Raw genomic sequence first — 18268 nt, 5'->3', positions numbered from 1 at the left:
AAAGGGACTTGATATTGCCTATGTAGTTTGGGAGAAACTCAAGGCTACTTATGAGAATACAACTCCTGTCAATCAGGTACATCTAATGCGGAAGTTGGTCAACTTGAAGCTTGATGAGTCTAAGCCTGCCTCAGAGCATTTAAATGCTCTTACTAGTATTTTGAGTTAGTTTACAGGATGCATGTTTGCCATCTTTTGACCCTAAATTGAGGGCTATCTTCTTGCTCATGACCTTGTTCGATTCATGGGAAGCATTGGTTATGTCATTGAGTAATAACCCCAACTTGACCACCATGAGGATTGCCGTGCAGCCAAACACTTTTCTTCAATTAGTCAGTTTGCTTCTAGAGGAGGAGCAAACACGGAGGAATAGTGGTGTAGATGCTATAGCCTTTGAGTAGGCTTTCATGGCTAGACAGAAGGGCAAAGACAGCCAAGTGAAGAATGCTCCGCACAGTTTTGGGACTTCTAGCAGAGTGAAGAATGCTGCGCACAGTTTTGGGACTTCTGGCACAGTGAAGAATGCTCCGCACTGTTTTGGGACTTCTGGCACATCACAGGCAAACAAAAAACAAGGGGTCACGTAAGCCAAAAAGGGCAAATGTCATTATTGCAAGAAGTTAGCCACTACATCACTGAGTGTAGAAAGCACATTGCCAAAGAGAAGAAAAAGAAGTCAGGAATGTCTGTTTCTGATGCTCCTTCCACTGTTACTGAGTCCGCGTTCTTTGTTGCAAACATGGACCATTGTTTTTACACATGCAGTTATGACACCTCTTGGGCAGATTGAGCATATAGCTCTACTGAGGATGTATGCACTTGGTTTTTTGACAGTAGTGCGTCTAGGCATATTACATCTCGCAGAGATTTATTTGCTTCTGTTAGTGCTGCTTCAGTTGGCAAGTCTGTACAATGTGCCAACAATGCATCATACCTTGTTCGAGGTATTGGAGAGATTGTGCTCATAGCCATTGATGGCTCTATTCTCCGCCTACAGGATGCTTTATTTGTGTTAGGCATAAAGAAGAATTTGCTCTCTATCTTTTCTTTGGCACGTTGTGGATTGCAGGTCACATGTGATGATGACAAATGCATGGTGAGAGACAAAGAACACATGATTTTAGTCTTGACAGGTACTTTATGTCATGGGTTATATGAGTTGGATGCTCTTTCAGTTGATCAGTCAGCGTATTTGACCTCCACTCTTACTCTTGCTATGATACAAGCAGAGTTATGGCATGCGAGGATGGGGCATGCGAACTTTGGCAGCTTGATGCTCTTATAGCATATGCAGATGCTAGATGGATTACCTCTACTGGAGAGACGTGCTGAGCACTTGTGCGAAGGATGTATTTTGGGGAAAATGCATTGTTTTTCATTTCCCCGTGATGTTGCTTTTAGAGTAACAACTAGTTTGCAGTTAGTGCATTTAGATGTATGTGGGCCTATGCAGACAAAGTCATTGGGAGGATGTTACTATTTTGTAACTTTTATTGATGACTTTACTCGATTTTGCTGGGTCTACTCTTTGGTCAAAAAGTTAGAAGTGTATGATGCATTCTTGGCTTTTATTGCACTTGTTGAAAACTAGTCTGGTTGTAAAATTAAGACTCTCCGTTCGGACCGAGGGGGGGAATACATGTCCTCCATGCTGCATCTTTTTTGAAGCAGAAGGGCATTATCCATCAGTACACTAATGTTTATACTCCACAACAGAATGGGGTTGCAAAGATGAAGAATCGGTCACTCATGGAGATGGCTAGATGTATGCTGAAGGCAAAGAGCTTGCCTCGCAGTTTTTGGATGGAAGCCGTCATGTATGCTTGCCATGTTTTGAACAGATGCCCCACCAAAGCATTGAAGAAAATTACACCTTTTGAGGCTTGGAACAGCCGGAAACCTTCTGTTGGACACTTTCGTACCTTTGGGTGCCTTGCATATGCACATATTCCAAAGGTACTCAGAAAAAAGTTGGATAACAAGGCTGTTAAATGCATTTTTGTGGGATATAGTAGTGAGAGCAAAGGCTACACTCTATGATCCTGTTTCTAAAAAGGTGTTTGTTAGTAGGGATGTACTATTTGATGAAAAATCAGAATTGTCCTTGGCTAGTTTAGACACATATCAGGCTGCCCGTGATGTATTTGAAGGGTTGCTGCCCATTACATTGGGTAATTCAACTGGAGTTTTAGCAAGTTAACTCAATGTTCAGCCAGCTACTACTTTGGAAAATGCAGAAAATCAGCCATTGGTTGATCTGAATATTCAGCGAAGTGCTGAAACTAAAATTCAGCAAGAGCTTATGCACAGTCAGGAAGCAAGACAAATGCCTAGATGTTATTTACAGACTATGAAAGATAGTCATTTGGATGCACCCATGGCTGGTCGTACTAGAAGGCAAGCTCATACACATGATACTGCACATACCATGGAGTTTGTTATGGTGGCAAGCACCCTTGGTGATGAGGAGCTTGAATGTTTTGAGGATGCACAACAGACTGTGCATTGGATGGCAGCAATGAAAGCTGAATTGGATTCTATCACTAAGAATCAAACATGGGATTTGGTGTCTTTGCCATTTGGGAAGAAAGCCATTGGAACAAAATGGGTCTACAAGCTGAAACAGAGTGCAGATGGATCCATTGACAAATATAAGGCAAGACTTGTAGCTAAAGGCTATGCAGAGAAAAAAGGCATTGATTATGAGGAGACATTACTCTTACTTCCCGTATGACGACCATCAAATCTATGGTTGCTTTGGCTGCTCATTATGGATGGACTGTGCATCAGTTGGATACTAAAACTGCATTTTTACATGGGAAACTTCATGAGGAAGTATATGTACAGTAGCCCATTGGTTTTGAAGTTGAGGGCTTGGAACACTTGGTTTGCAAGCTGAAAAAAGCTTTGTATGGTTTGAAACAAGCTCCTAGAGCTTGGTATACAAAGATAGATGCTTTCTTGCTTAGCCAAGGGTTCATAAATAGCTCATATGAGTCTACCCTTTACGTATGTAAAAAGGGGGGATCCATGTTGATCATTTGTCTTTATGTTGATGATCTCTTGCTTACAGGGACACATGCTGATCAGATTTCACCATTTAAACAAAATTTGCAGCAAACTTTTGACATGTCAGACTTGGGGTCTTTGCATTATTACTTGGGCATTCAGTTCATACATGATGCTAGAGGTATTGGGTTATCACAGTCAAGATACATTGGTAAACTTCTTGAGAAGTTTGGCTTACAGGATTGCAAGCCAGTCTGTACACCAATGGAACCTAGACTTAAGCTGTCATTACATGATGACAATGATTTGTTTGATATACACACATATGCCCCAGTAGTTGGATATCTTATTTACTTATGCAACACTAGGCCGGACATACGGTTTGCAGTCTCAACCTTGAGCAGATATATGCATTAGCCACGCATGTCACATTGGCAAGCTGTTAAGTGTGTCTTCCGTTACTTGCAGGGTACTAGATCTCTTGGATTGCTTTATGCAAAGGGAAATCACTGCAGTTACATGGTTACAGTGATTCTGATTGGGCTAGTGATTATGATTCACGTCACTGCACTAGTGGCAATTGTTTCTTTCTTGGCTCGTCTTGCATATCTTGGCTTAGTAAGAAACAGTCCACTGTTGCCACATCGTCATGTAAAGCTGAATACAAGGCAGCTTTCACTACCACAGTTGAATGCGTATGGATTAGATGCTCGCTAGTTGATTTGGATGTATCTGTTAGGGAGCCTACTCCTTTGTTCACTGACAGTCAGAGTGCCATTGCAGTGGCACGGAACCCAGTGTTTCATGCATGCACGAAACACATTGAGATACATTATCACTTTGTTAGAGAGAGGTTACATTCAGGTGATATCAGCCTTGTCTATTGTCCTACCACCAGTAATGTGGCAGACATCTTCATCAAAGCTCTTTCTCGTGAAAAATTTAAAGCATTTTGCTATGCTTTAAATTTGACCTCCTTTGGTGGCAGATGATCCTTGTACTCTTGATCACTCTTTACTCCAAGTGGGTTTGTTGGGTATTCCACTCACGCCTCACTTATGCCTACGCTCACATAGGAGTGTTGGTGATCAGTGGGACACAGGGGCACTTTTTACTCTCGGTAGGAGAGGTTTTTCCCTCAGACTTATGGTATTATTTCGTATGTGCTTATGACACACACTTACGGGCACTTACCGTGTTCGCGTGTGAACACCCCCTACAACCCTAAGGTTTAAGAGTTGTACCTTGTACTTTTAGTTTACACTCTTTTAGCTATTGTATTGGGTGTCGTGCTTCACTCTCACACTGTCTACTGGTTTTTTGTGCTGAGCTTCAATCATGTCCTCTTTCACACCATGAGAGCATTAAGGGGTGTTGCATGATTTGCTGGGGGAGGAGAAGCCTCTTGTTGGTAGAAGAGCAAAAGTCCAAGTAGATGGAACCATGAAAGGAATGACATGTATATCCTATCTCCAACTCAAGAAGGATTGATGCAAGCATGTACATTAACCCTACACTGAAATACAAAACCCTACAAAAGAGATCAAAATCTGTAAGCACAGAGGTGAGTTGTGAGATGCGCTAAAAAACAAAACTAAAAATAAAAGAAAGCAAAGCTAAGTGCAATGCAATGAGTATATAAGTATGCAACGGAAGTCTAAAAAAGGGAAAGGCTAAGTGTGTGGCCACCATCGTATACGGTGAGGTGGTGAAGTGGTCCTAGAAGGTGCAGTAGATACCCTAGGAATGGATGTGTAAAGTGCAATATGTGAGTCTCTAGTAGACCAATTAGCTAATCCTTCAAAAGTAGTAAAGGAGATAAGTTGCTAAGATTGTTCGTGTGCCACATATCCAATAGCCGCTGGGACAGATGGAGCAAATGATGTAGGAGCGGGACGCATAGCCCCACTGGAGTGGTGGCTAGCCAGAGTGGAGATAGTCGTAATAGTCTACAGTGGTTTTCTAGGAGGAAGACCTTGGGCCTTGGACGAGAAGTTGGAAGACCTTGGGCCTTGGTATGACGCTTCTCGTTCACATGGCCCAACCTCTGGGAGTGTGTGCATGAAACTAGCCTTCCTCCTCGGATAGGGTAGTAAATCCTTGATTACAACTTAATTACAACAGCAAACAATAAATGCAAATCTGAAAATACAAATTTACCTACTAATCTTAGACAATGCACATCCGATTGGCCCCAAAATTGGCGCCCCTTTCGGTATTTCTTTAGCTTTATTGAAGAAAAAGTTGACTTACAATGGGATTCTCCCAATCCCTTTCGGCATTTTAACTCCCTTTGTTGTCCAAAGTGACTAATAAGTCTTCAATCTATTTTGCCCCTTGATTCGGACACTCAATTGGCCTTCATCCACTTCATAGACGATGGAAATCCCCCAAATTCAATGGCTGGCTAGTCCTCCACCTGAATTCAGTTGAAATTCACCTTCAGCCTTGTTGAATCCAAGTCTTGGAGCTTCCAATTTTTGACTCGCTTCCCAAGGCTGTTGCTAAACCCTAATTTCTGCTGTAAATTAGGGTTTACAGTAGAGAAATTTGCAATTTCTCAGCCTCCAAGGGTCCAAATGTTGAGATAGTTGGAACAAGACTGTGAAATGACTGGGAGATGAGAGGGAAAGCTGTAGGGAGAGAAAATTCAGAGTTTTGCCGTAAAGAATGAAAAAAATCATTCAAGTGTAGCTGTTGCCCTGCCACAACAGCCTTAGAAGGTCCTCTAATGGCTGCAAATTAGACCAGTAGCCTCTGCTCCCTCTCTCTTGCAGACTGAATTTATAGAAATGTCTCTATCCAGCCTCTAAAGACGTTTTTCAGTCTTGCATGGGCATTTTTCACAAGTGGTAGCTTTTCCAAATGGTTTTTCCAGCATTTTCCATAACTAAATATTAATTTTCAACCTTAAAAATATAAAAAATTAATCTAATAATTATTTTTGTACCTTGAAAAATAATCTGATTGGCCAGTAATTAAATTGGCTAGGCAACTTCCATTCCCGAGTGTCTCTGCGCCACCTTTTATCAATATATTGGCATTAGGTACCATTAAATGCCACTTCTCTAGTGTCACGGGTTGACACTTATGGCCAAATGCATCTAGGCCAACAATTGGCACCATATACCACCAAGTACCTGTGTGGCATAACTTATAGCAACTTTTGCCTTTGACATCTCGTGATTTCTTCGGGTCTTGGGGTCGTAAATTTACTTTAACCCCAGTTGCATCTCACATGTGCAACATTTACTTAATCATGTGATTAAAAATTAATCCATATGCTAAGTGAGGTTTCAAAAATACATGTCCTCATGACAGTATGCAGCCTTTGTATCTTGCGAGTTCTTGCCAGTGGTGGTTTACCTTGCCAAGGAAGAGGCAACCAACCCTCGTCTCTTTGAATGGATGTGTGTGGAGGACTTTTTGTGGACTCGATTGTATAGCCTTGTGTAATGCAAGAACTCGCACTCAAACTTATAGAAAGTCGGCAATCTAAGAAGTGAGATAACGTGTTGGAGAAAATGGAAGTATTTGTAGGGCAACTTGTTTAAGAAGAACATGACCTCATCGTTCTTTGACTTTGGGGAGCCAGCAGTGGCAAACTTGGCGAGTAACCACTGATACTCATTTAACTTGACTTTCAGATCATCCCCTTCCTTGATGGAAAACTCATAAAGCTCAAAATCAAGATTGATATGTCGAGTGTGATCTTGAGCTGCATAGTGGTCAATCAAATGACTCCAGCGCTTAATCAAATGACTCGAACGCTTAGATGTGAGGGGAAAATGCTATAATTAAGAGTGCAACTCAAGAAGCAACCCTTGCATTAACTAAATATTGGTTATGGCATTATGGGCGCTCTATTGACGGATGTGATTATGGTGAGCTAATCGAGGGTCTGGTATCAACGACGAGGTTCCAAAGTCCTTGAGATTCAGACACTTGTTGCATGAAGTTAGATCAAGTGGTGAAATTTGACCCATTAAAATGAGTCTTATTTGTGAAGGCAGTCTTGGTTATCGCAATAGAAGCGGTAGTGCTAGGAGATAGAGAAGGTGTGTAATGGGGGTAGGGTGGATAAGGAGGATAAGATGGGGAAGTGGAGTACACTTGGAAAGCAATCCTAGAGTGTCCACCTTGCATACAAGAAGTGTGTGCAATGGCCCCAAAGATAGGCATGGGCATCCTAGGTATGGGCATGGTAACCACTTGAGGAGCCCAGGGTGGAGGAATAGGGACATGCGGAGCAGAGGATGGAAATCCTTGTGTAGGAATTACCCAAGTGATGTGTGACGATAGTTCATAAGCAGAGGATGGAAATCCCTATGTAGGAATGACCCAAGCGATATGTGCCGATAGTCCGTAAGCAGAGGATGGATAGCCATGTGTTTGAAAGGTTGTGTGGGGGGGTTGTAAGTGTTCGGGGGGAGTGAGGGGGATGTCCATTACAGCTGTGCCAGAGTAGAAGGATGTGGTAATGGGGGGGTATGTGGAAGGTACAATATTAAAGGGTAGCATTCCCCCTAATGATGCATCAAGAGGTGGAGTGAATGGAGGGTAGGTAGATGGTGGAATGGGGAAAGAGAAAGTGCTAGCAGCAGAGTTGGAAGATCCAACCCCTAGTGTGCTTTGAGCAGAAGTGGAGTGTAATCCGAGGTTGTGGAATGAAGATGTGAGTAGATCAAAATGTGGAGAAGATAGTGGTGGGATGGGAGGGAGTTGAGAAGTGTGATTTGCATGCTCAAATGAAACAGATGGCAGAGATATACCTAATGAAGGGTGTCTTCTTCAAGAGTCTCCTCTATTAAAGTTAACATATTGAAAATCATATGTATCCTACATAACAAATGAAGAAACATGAGAGGGTTTTGGCTTATACGACTCAAAAGGGTTATATGAATGTGACATAAGGCCCGATTGTGAAGGATGTCGTGGTCCTTCTAAGGTCAGAGAGATGGTTAGTCTCACCAATCAGTCTAGACGAAATAATACTTGTTGGAGGGATATAAACTTGATTGTGCGTGATACAGAAATACTCCTCAAACTCTTCATCTGTAAGATGACTTAAACGTGAAGAAGAAGATAGTAAAGGTGAAGGTGTGTATACTTCCTCTTCGAGATCATAATGCCTTCTCAGTGCCTCCAATGATGAAGAAGCCTGATAGGGCGTCATAGGATCCTTAGAAGAAGGCGCATGAGACATTATGAGTTAGAATCCAGTTGTGCATGAGTCTCGCACAAAGACTAGCCTTCACAATCACCACATGATATTCTTTAGAAGAGCATTGGCTTTGATACCATGTGAAGATATGCTAGGGTTTGCACTGAGGAAACACAACATGTACGACCAAGACTGAAACACGAAGACTCAAATAGAGATAAGCAAAACTCAAACCCTAAATACAACACACAAAACACAAAACTCAAACATAGAGATGAACAAAAGAAACTCTGAAGTGAATGAATACTGTAAATGAATGTAAGAGTGTATAGAATGCCCAAGGGCAGAGCAATGCAGTGTCGGAGAGTGACGTCCATCGAAGACGGATCCTAAGTGTTGTGACCACCAGTCGGAGTGCGAAGTCAGGGAAATAGTAAACATTGATCACTAGAGTGTGTTAGGGAATTGAGGCGTCTAGAGAGGATAATGCTTGATGATGAGGGCAACAGTAGAAGGCTGCAAATGTAGCAATAGAAGGGCGGCTTGGACTAGGAAGAGCACAACTAGCTGTTGCTTGCACATAGGAGGGCTAAATGCAGGCTTCAAAAGGTTGCATGATGCTGAGAAATGGAAGCTGGAAAATTCTTCTATAGGCATGCAATCTCAGTTGACCCAAGTACGTTGAAGCTCCATAGTGATGATTAGAGGAAGGTCATGGTGATGGAAGAGAAGAACATTAATTGACATTATTTTGGAGATTTATTAATTGAATTGACTTCTTTTTGCTTTCCTGGACTTCTTTCTACTCCAATTACCAATCGAATGGGCCAAAGAAGGCGCCCTCCATCTCTCTCTCTCTCTCTTCCTCCCCCCCCCCCCCCATCTTTCCCTCTCGCCTATGCTTCAACTTCTCTCGTCTTGCCACTCTTGCGCCAAGGCTTGCTTGAAGGATAATTGGGTGAAAGAATGGCTGCTTTTTACCTTCTTGATCGTCTAGGAACAAGCACGCCATTGCCAAAAAGCAGCACCACAGCTTGGCTATACCTTGCATCTCTCTCTCTCTCTCTCTCTCTCTCTCTTTCTCTATCTACATCTCAGCCCCTCTCCTGCAGATTGACTCCGGCAAGATCGCGCCCTCTCTCGTCACCCCTTCATCCTGTTGCAACCGTCTCCTTCTTTTTTTAATTTATTTCATTTCATTTTAGTCTCTTTGATAGACTGAAGATTTGTGTAAAAAGAAGGCACTAAAGGGCTCTACATGGACATATGCCTAGCATTTGGCTACCTTCTTTGTAATATTTATGCTCCTAAACATAAAAACATTATGTAAAAGTGGCATGACTCACCACTATAGAGTCATGACCTATGCAATTTGAAAAGAAAAGAAAAAACTAGATGTTCCTTCTAATAGAAAAGTCATTGAACCTTAGCAAAATGGCAATGTAAAAATATAATTTTGATAATAATAAAAGGAAGATTGAGAAGTCGTGGGAAAAAGTGGTTGAGAGAAGTTATAACTTCCTCTCTCTTCGTTTATCTCTTCCTCTCCACGGCTTTCTCTCTCTCTCTCTCTTTGGGCACAACTTTCTTATCTCTTTTCCTTTGTGCATTCTTGTTTGTTCTAATGGAAGAGGGAGAGCTTGAAGATGGTGAGGATGCAAAGCCTTTGTGTGCTTGATGGATGGATATGGGTATTTGTTTGGGATGGAAGAGCAAGAATTTCTACAGATTTTGTTAAGGTCGGGCATTGTAGATGCCACTCTACAGCTTGGTTTCTGAGCATATTTTGGTGCCTCCTTGAGCCTATCCACTGTTCCATAATCAATCAAGGCTAGACCTTAAAATCCCCATTCACTTAGCAACTTACATGCCAATCATGTAGTGTATGTAAAATATGGTCAAACGGTAAGATAGAGATATTTTACAATTAATCTTCTTACTCATGAGCAAGATGCAATTTTCTTAGTTCGGCTTGATAAATAGGACTTGCATTGAGAGCTCTTTTGGCCAGACTTCTTATGTCCTCTCAAGATCATTCTTTAGACACTTGTATCAACTCCCTAAATGCACTAGTGACCGTCCCTAAAAGAGCTCTAATCTCTCTTCCCATCTCAAACTTACCTTGTAACTTATAATCTCTACGAAAATTAGCAATAACCCCTTGTTTTCCACGACAAATCCTGGAGCACTATGCTCAATTTTGCTGGATTGTTGGACCGTCTTCCAAAGACAATAATTGCGATCGCATTTGTATAGAATTAATATAAAAATTTGGTAATAATGTGTTAATTCTATACAATTTTGTGATTTCTTTTTTTGCAAATTTGGGCATGTTTCTAAGTGTTGTCAGCTTCGCAGGCATAATATGAAAGTCTAAGTATGGCCTCTAGCCTCCAAAATTAATCTTCAAGTTTTTAATAATTTTCAAATACTTTACCTTTGAGCTGTTAGTCATTTTAACCGTAAATATTGACTTCCGTGTTATTTTAAGAGGTATTTACAACATTCTCTCTTCAATGATTACACCCAATTATGCACCACCATCTACATAAACTTGATTAACTTTCTTTCCATATACCCATGTATCCATAATAGGTATAATGTCTTTCACATTTGATAGGTATACAATTTCCACATGCTTAGCTTTGGTCCTTCCTTTTTTGATATTAACAAGCACATGTTATTGTCTTCTTAAGGATGAACTCATTTGTAGCAATTGTCCATATGTAACATTAGCCTCTTTACTTTTAAGATCTTTAAGTAGCATGGTAGCTAGAAACGAAACGTCGGAAATGTGTTTTATAAGTTTCTTTCAGGGGGGAAGGGGGGGTAAAATAAGAAACAATAGTGTTTTATATAGTAATTTTTTATAGTTTTAACTAGGGAAAGAGGTTTTAATCTCTATGGAATTCTCTCTTAACAAAAAAAGGCCAATTGATCTCAAATGATAATACATGAGAGTCAATTGAGAATAATACGTTACATCTCTATGATCCATTATTGACTTATGTCAAAGCTAAGCCATACTATGGTTCAAACTTGTAACATTATGATTCATACATATCACATAAATAAAATTGAAATAAACATGTAAATAGGCCATGTTTAATATGGATTGAGTCAAGTTGCAAAATCATAATTCTCATTCCAAAACAAACTGATAAAATGTCAAAATCCAAAATGAATCATAATATATCATAAATATCTCATAAATGAGACTAAAGGCATATAATAATCAACTCTTAAGACAAGAATAGATACTAGATTGATAGAGTCCAATAGCTAAACAAAATCTTAAAAAAGTAGACCTTTCAGTCTCTCATTCAAAATCTTAAGCCCTTACGAGTCATCATCATCATCATCATCATCATCGTGTTTAACATTTCCTAACAATGTTTATAAAAAAGGCCATGTTTCTTGGCTTCCCCCTTGGAAATGGTTTCATACCCAATTGCAGCTATGCTTGAGTTTGTGTACAGGTTGATTTCCAAACTTAACACTTTCCAACTGATATGATCAGCGAGAGATCCTCAACAGGGCCACCAATTTATAGTAGGTGAATTGGGTGGTCTACCTCTACGAACTCCCATGACAACATCATAGAACAAAAGCTAAGAATCTCTCTTAATAAAGTCTTCGAATCAACACTGCATAAAACAAAACAAGGTATCACTTTCTTTTCATTGAGAGCTCAATCTAGCCTTGTAGTACTTCAAAATTTCAAATGTACAGATATCCTTATGTTAGTAGCTATAAACCCATTGCAGACATAGTTGCTACGGAGTAACGAGCATTGCCGTCGAGACTGTAGGACTGCGGATAGCAAATGGCCTCTTTTAATTCCAGATCTGTATTCTAGCGTGAATATACATAAACATGCCCTTCCTTGACAAAGCACTATAAAACTTCAGGATCGGTTGCAAAAAATGTCGTTGCAGAATTTCAGATTAAACATTGCCATGTGAGAAATTTTTTCCATTTCCAAAGAAACCTGTAATTTTATTACTTCCATTGTTGAAAATTCTTCGAATTCTCCGATGAATCGAGTTGTATATTGAGCCTTTGATAATAATACATAACTTTTGCAACATACCAATTCCTCAGCCATTGAGATTTTCGTTTTTCCTTCTGTCATTGATGAGAAACATCGGATAATTGGCATATACCATTAGTAACACAAAGAAAAACAACTTTCTTGTTGTCTCTCTTGCTGACAACAAAACCTCAAATAAAAGTGTGCAGTCACTGTGTTTTCTACAACAAGAGAAAATAAAAGAGAAGCTGAAAGAAACCCTTGCTGTCATAGTCAGAGAATAGAGAAATTGTAGTAGTGGATTGAATTTCAAGACTTCATCTTTACCACATCGTGATCAAGCTCTGAATCCAGAAATGGCCTTTCTATGTTTTTTCCATGCTGTGTTATTATCTTCTTTAAAACATTTCCTATATTTTTCCTTATTACTAAGGTCTTCTCCATTGCCAAGTGGCAAACATGTCACTACACACTTTTAAAAAAATCTGCTTACGGTTGCAAATACCGTAGTGGAATTGTAAATCTTGTAGTAGGATTGCTTTTCTTATAGCAAGAATGCACTTTAAAAACTTAGTAGTAAAACCACGTGGCAAACACGCGAGCTACCACTTAAGATTCGGATCCGTTAACATGACTCCCGTTGTAGGTAAGCATTGATAATTCAAACAAATGGCATTGACACTACTTGTCCAGTTTGTTTGCATGAGGTGACATATCTACGGTTAAGCATTTTCACACACCAACATAGCTAGTTACATAGGAGTAAAAAGCTTTTAGGCAACATGCAGAGCAGCAGTCACCTTGTGGGCACAAGTGTTAAAGGGAATGGTGGCAAAGATTTCTTTGATGCCACGATTAGATATGAAGGAGCTCGCAAATGCAACAAGCTAGCTATGGTGAATGGATCTCCATGGAGAGAGAGAGAGAGAGAGAGAGAGAGAGAGAGAGAGAGAGAGAGAGAGAGTTATGAAGTATAGGTTAGGGCCTTGTTTTGTAGGCCTCAAGGGATCGAACCCTAGCCCTAAACTTACATGCACTAAGGTATATTCACACACAAAGGTAGAATAACTAACACTAGGACCCTTGGCCTTTGAGCGACAATCGTCATCTATGTGGCGAAGTTTTTGGCATAATGTATAATACTTCTATTTAGGCAAGTATGCTAGAAGCGTCTTTATGATGTTTTGACTTTATCACTCGCTTTTTCTTTCAATGAAGGAGATTGATCATCGGTGGAGGATTGTGGTATGTGTTTAGGATCAATTAGGGAGGGTGGAATTGGCTCAAGTGTGTATGTGATTTCTTTGTTTCTTTCAATGAAAGAGGTGACTCATCATTATAAGAGAGGTCCTTGCTTTTGAGTAATTGGGAAGGGTGATACAGTGTCTTGGAGGGGGATGTTCCACACAACTGGAATGGAGGATAGAGTATGACTTGTCAACATGTGGGAGGTGCATAGTGTACATGTGGCATTCTTGGCAACAAAGCATTAGGGTGTAAAGTGGTACATCTTTGAGTAGCTAATGACGGCCTAAAGCCTAAATCATGATAAAAAGCAATATGTGGTAAATTAATGCTAGGAGTTATTTACTTAATGTAGATGAATCCTAGTTGTAGTTTTGGGCTTGAGAGGGGTTGTTGAGTTAAAAAATACATTATAAAATGATTAGCTCTTTAATACAGCTTAAAAAATCAATTATTATTATTTTTTCATACCTTGATTTGGGAGAATGTGCACCTCTATAAATAGATAGGTTGCCCATCGCTCAACCCAGTTCTATTTTACAGATTGCTTGTGTTTGTCTTTGCTGTCCACATTCAGCTACGGAGGATATCTTAGTTTGAGTTGTTGTCTACTGTTATTTACCAGCTGGGACTTGCATCTAGATTATCTCCTTTCTTTGTGTTGTTATTGTCGAGTGTTGACATTGGTGTGTGAAAATGCCTAACCATGGACATGTCACCGCATGTGGATAAACTGGGCAAGTAATACGAATACTATTATCCATAATAGGAGATATACTAATGGATAGGAGTCTCAAGTGGTAACTTGTGTATTTGTCACATGTATTGCTATTTAATTTTTGAAGTGTATTCTTGCCATAGAAAGTGTAGTCTTGTTATAGAGCTTTTAGTCCCAGTGTGGTATTTGGAACGTGGAATGGAGTTTTTGTTTGCCACTTGGCAGGGGAGAGGGACCTTAGTAATGAGGAAAAATGTAGGAGACGTTTTTGGGAGTGTAATAACATAGTAGGAGGGAAATAATAATACGTGGATAGAAAAAGACTTGCAGATAGACGATAGAGGCTTTTGTGGATTCATAGCTTGATGGTGATGTGCTAAAGATGGAGTCATGGAACATAATTTGCTGCTACAATTTGTATGTTCTTTGACCATGACAGGTAGGGTTTGCTTTTAGCTTCTCTTTTCTTTTCTCTTGCAATAGAAAACATGGTGAGTGCAGACTTTGGTTTGAGGTATTGTTGTCAATAAGAGAGATAGGGAAAAAGTTGTTTTTCTTTGTGTTGTTAATGGTGTATGTCATATGCTAGAGGTTTCGCATTAGTGAGAGAAGGGAAACAAAAATTTTAGTGTTTAAGAGATTAGCATGTTGCAAATATTATGTACTGTTATCAAAGGCTGAATATATGACTTGAGTCAATGGAGAGTTCAAAGAATTTATAGGGGTGGAAGTAATAAAATTTTAAGTTGTCTTGGGAATGGAAAGACTTTCTCGCGTGGCCATGTTTAATACTTGCATAATCTGAAATTTTGTAGCTCTTGAAGTTTTGCGGATCTAAAGCTTTTTAGAGCTTCATTAGGGAAGAATATATTGAAATATATGCATTTTTATGCTGGAATACAAATTTGGAATTAAAAGAGGCAAGTCGTTACCCAGAATTGTGCAATCTCTGAAGCAATGCTCGCAACTCTGCAGTGGTAGCCCCCGCAGTGAGTTTACATCTCCTAAAAATAAGGTAATGTGCAAATATGAAAATTTGAATTGCTAAAAGGATGGATTGAGCTCTCAATGGAAGGAAAGTGATACAAGGGACCTTATTTTGTTTTCTATGGTGTTGATTGGAATACTTTGTCAAGAGAGATTCTTAGCTTTTGTCCTATGGTATTGTCTTGGGAGTCGATAGAGGCCAACCACCCAATTCACCTACTAACATCATCATTCAGATCTGCATTTTCTATCCAGCCCTTTTGTACAATGTGCCACTTCATCATGGCAGTTTGCATTTCGCTGCAACAACTATTACATGCCTATTCTAGACTACCTTGGTGCTCATTGTTCGTGCTGTCCAACTTCATCTCGCATTGATCCAGATAACCCCAGATCTGTGTTTGCTGCTGCAATTGTACTTTTGGAGGTTTTTTGCTGCATTTAGGGGTCTGTCAAAGTACAACACTCCAGCTGATACTCTCTACCGCAACCTTAGGGACATGGGAGTTTGGGGAAGTTAGTATTCACTTTGCATTGTGTGTTTGCTAGACTAGATTGAGCATCATATATATTCAACATTCATTGTCTTTGAGTTACCCTAATTCTATTGAGTTCTTTTATCAGTTTGTGCTTTATTGTATGATTGTGTTTGTTATATGTGGGCGAGTACTTCCTTTACGTGTCTCCCCTCTCCTCTCCATGAAGTTCCATCCACCTATATGTGGGCAGCTCTTTGGAGATGACGTTGACAACAACAGGATGACCACCACAGCTCCAGAAGATGGCGTCGGCCAGCTGGAACCAAATGCTGATGGTGGCAGCTGCAAGATGAAGGTGGAAGCAATAGGTGATCATGGTAGTAGCTGGTGATGAGGAGGATGCAGCCAGGTGGTGGAGACTAAATAGGACAGGATATAGATGAGGAACCAAGCAAAAGTGTGGGGGTTTGCTTGTGGGACATTGAAGCACTTTGTGCATTAAAGTTTTGAGTTTTGGTTCCCCAGATTACCCATTAAGCATGGCATGCAACACCGACATCCAAGTTGATGAACAGGTGCATACATGATTGTTCAATTGTTCCTGCACATTAGTGGACTGTTTGCATTATATAACAGTTGTTTTAGTTATCTTTTTGATAGATGTTTAAGCACAAAAGCCAGTTAATGCTCTTTTTCAATTTTGGGGAAAAAAGAGCAAAAACAAAAGCTGTCTTGAAAGAGATGCTTACAAGGTGTGGAACCTAAGCCACACACCTTATTTGGGTTTTTTTGTTGGGGGGTGGGGTGGGAGAGGGCTTTTTTTTTGGGGGGGGGCGGGGGGGGGGGGGAAGTGTATTGGAGTTGGCCAGGAAGTGGCTGATTACCTTGCTATGCCCTGTTGGAGTCAAGCAAGCTTGGCCCTGGGGTTATTCAAGCAATTCGTTTAATAGGCATAATATGAGGGTATGAATGTTGGACAGTTCACATGCATAGGGAGTTGAGATGGGAGACTTGATCATTTAAAGGATGGTATGGAAGATGTGAGGGTGATGATGAAGTTCTACCAGTTTAAAGTGAACCAGAGGGCTTCTTCTCTGATCACCTCCAATTTGGCGAAAGCGTGGACTCTACATATTAAAGCTTAATGGGCTGGCTGAAGAGAAGAGGTAAATGGAATGGTACTTGTGCCATGGTGTGTCACCTCTTGGACTTGAGGGGGTAATCAGTTTCAACTCCTGTTTTAATATCAGATTAAAGCCTTTCTTTCAGTTTTAATGTCACAGTTCATTTAACCTGAGTGACACAAAGACATTTGATGATGTGATATTCATGGATATTCTCTACTCATTGAGTGTATCTATCAACTACTGTCTGGGAAACAATTGAATTTCGGAAATTTTACTCCTCAGTATGTGTATCGTATGAGGAGCAAACCATGGAACCACAAAGAGATGAAAACCATTGAAGGTATCATATTTGTGGTTGTATTGACCATCTTTTTCGTCTCTTTGTGGTTCTTAGCATTTGAAGTTGGAGGGGAAACCCTGAATATCCATGGTCTAGTTTCCAGAAGCTCAAATGATTCAATTATAAGTAAACATGCATTCTCAATCACCTTGCTTTGCTATTCATATGTTCAAATCTTGAAAAAAATGCAAAATGTGAAATCCCCCCAAAGAAACTAGAAGCTCAAATGATTTAGTTCTAAATAAACATGCATTCTCTATTCCCTTGCTTTGGTACTTGTACATACAAATCTCTAAAAATTTGCAAAATGTGAAATCCCCCGAAAAATACATATTTTTCATTAGGTGCCCCATAGTTGGCTCTCTTACCCTCATCAAATGTGCATCTAGGTTCTCTTCCTCATGCTTTTAGAAGCTTAGGATTAGATTCCGGCATCATTCCATTTGGGTGTGTACTCTTTTTCTGTTTCTTTCTTCCATTCGTTCCCGTCCCTGTTTCCAAAACCTATCCCATGTTACTAGGTCATTGCAAGTCTTTGTTAACTATTTATTCAATTGAAGGCATATAGGGAGTATAAAGCATCTTTTATTGTGCAGGTGACTGGATCAAAGTTTCTAGAAATTGATCTTTCAGATGAAGAATATGCTGATTATGATGAAAAGGCTTCTTGTCCTGTTGGTATTGTGAGCTTAGAGCACAGGTTTATGGTCACAAAATAATGGAATTGGATATTGTAGTATCTTTTGGGTCATGTTACATAATTGCAAGGTCACATGGATAGTTGGCAAGATTAGTCATCTCTGGCCAGCACAGTTTTTAAAAAAATGTTGAGTTTGTATCCAAGGCTTTTAAAATGGCAAAATCACTGAAGGAGGATTGCAGAGATGCATCTTGTAACTTGGCCATTAACAAGCTTATTAAATTTCAAGAATGGAGCTGTTGCATAATTGGGTATACTGTTCCTTTTCACTTGGTGATGGTCAATGGTGCAGTAGATTGAACGAGAATCTTATACATATGTATACAACTTGTTATAGTGCTTTTGCATGAAAAGGTAGTGGTTCATGTTGGTTGTCGTGTGTATCTGGAAAGATCTGTGTATTTGTTGATTGTAATGTTAGTGGTTATATGTCTAGATCATGCTTTCGGTGGTACAATTGCTTTAA

The 18268-nt window shown here is 39.9% G+C and overlaps 1 protein-coding gene across 5 annotated transcripts in view; it reads left to right on the top strand.

Moving 5' to 3' along the window:
- LOC148032359 (uncharacterized) overlaps positions 1–18033 on the top strand; it is a 32627-nt gene extending 14594 nt beyond the window's left edge. For 2 of the 5 annotated variants that reach the window (XM_087682998.1, XM_087682997.1), the window contains exon 4: positions 17699–18033. In XM_087682998.1, coding sequence (XP_087539124.1) covers positions 17699–17821 — 123 coding nt within the window. In that variant the 3' untranslated portion in view covers positions 17822–18033. Of the gene's footprint in view, positions 1–14984; positions 15185–17044; positions 17103–17698 lie in introns of those variants that run through there. The other 3 variants (XM_087682999.1, XM_087683000.1, XM_087683001.1) reach the window with 3 other exon arrangements.
- The last annotated feature ends 235 nt before the right edge of the window (positions 18034–18268 follow it).

Source organism: Lygodium microphyllum, chromosome 8 (genome assembly GCF_053477565.2).
Source record: "Lygodium microphyllum isolate KBCC chromosome 8, Lygodium_microphyllum_v1.1.10, whole genome shotgun sequence".
Taxonomy (NCBI): Eukaryota; Viridiplantae; Streptophyta; class Polypodiopsida; order Schizaeales; family Lygodiaceae; genus Lygodium; species Lygodium microphyllum.
Note: the sequence above shows the minus strand (reverse complement) of the source record. Positions and strands in the feature narration are given on the sequence as shown.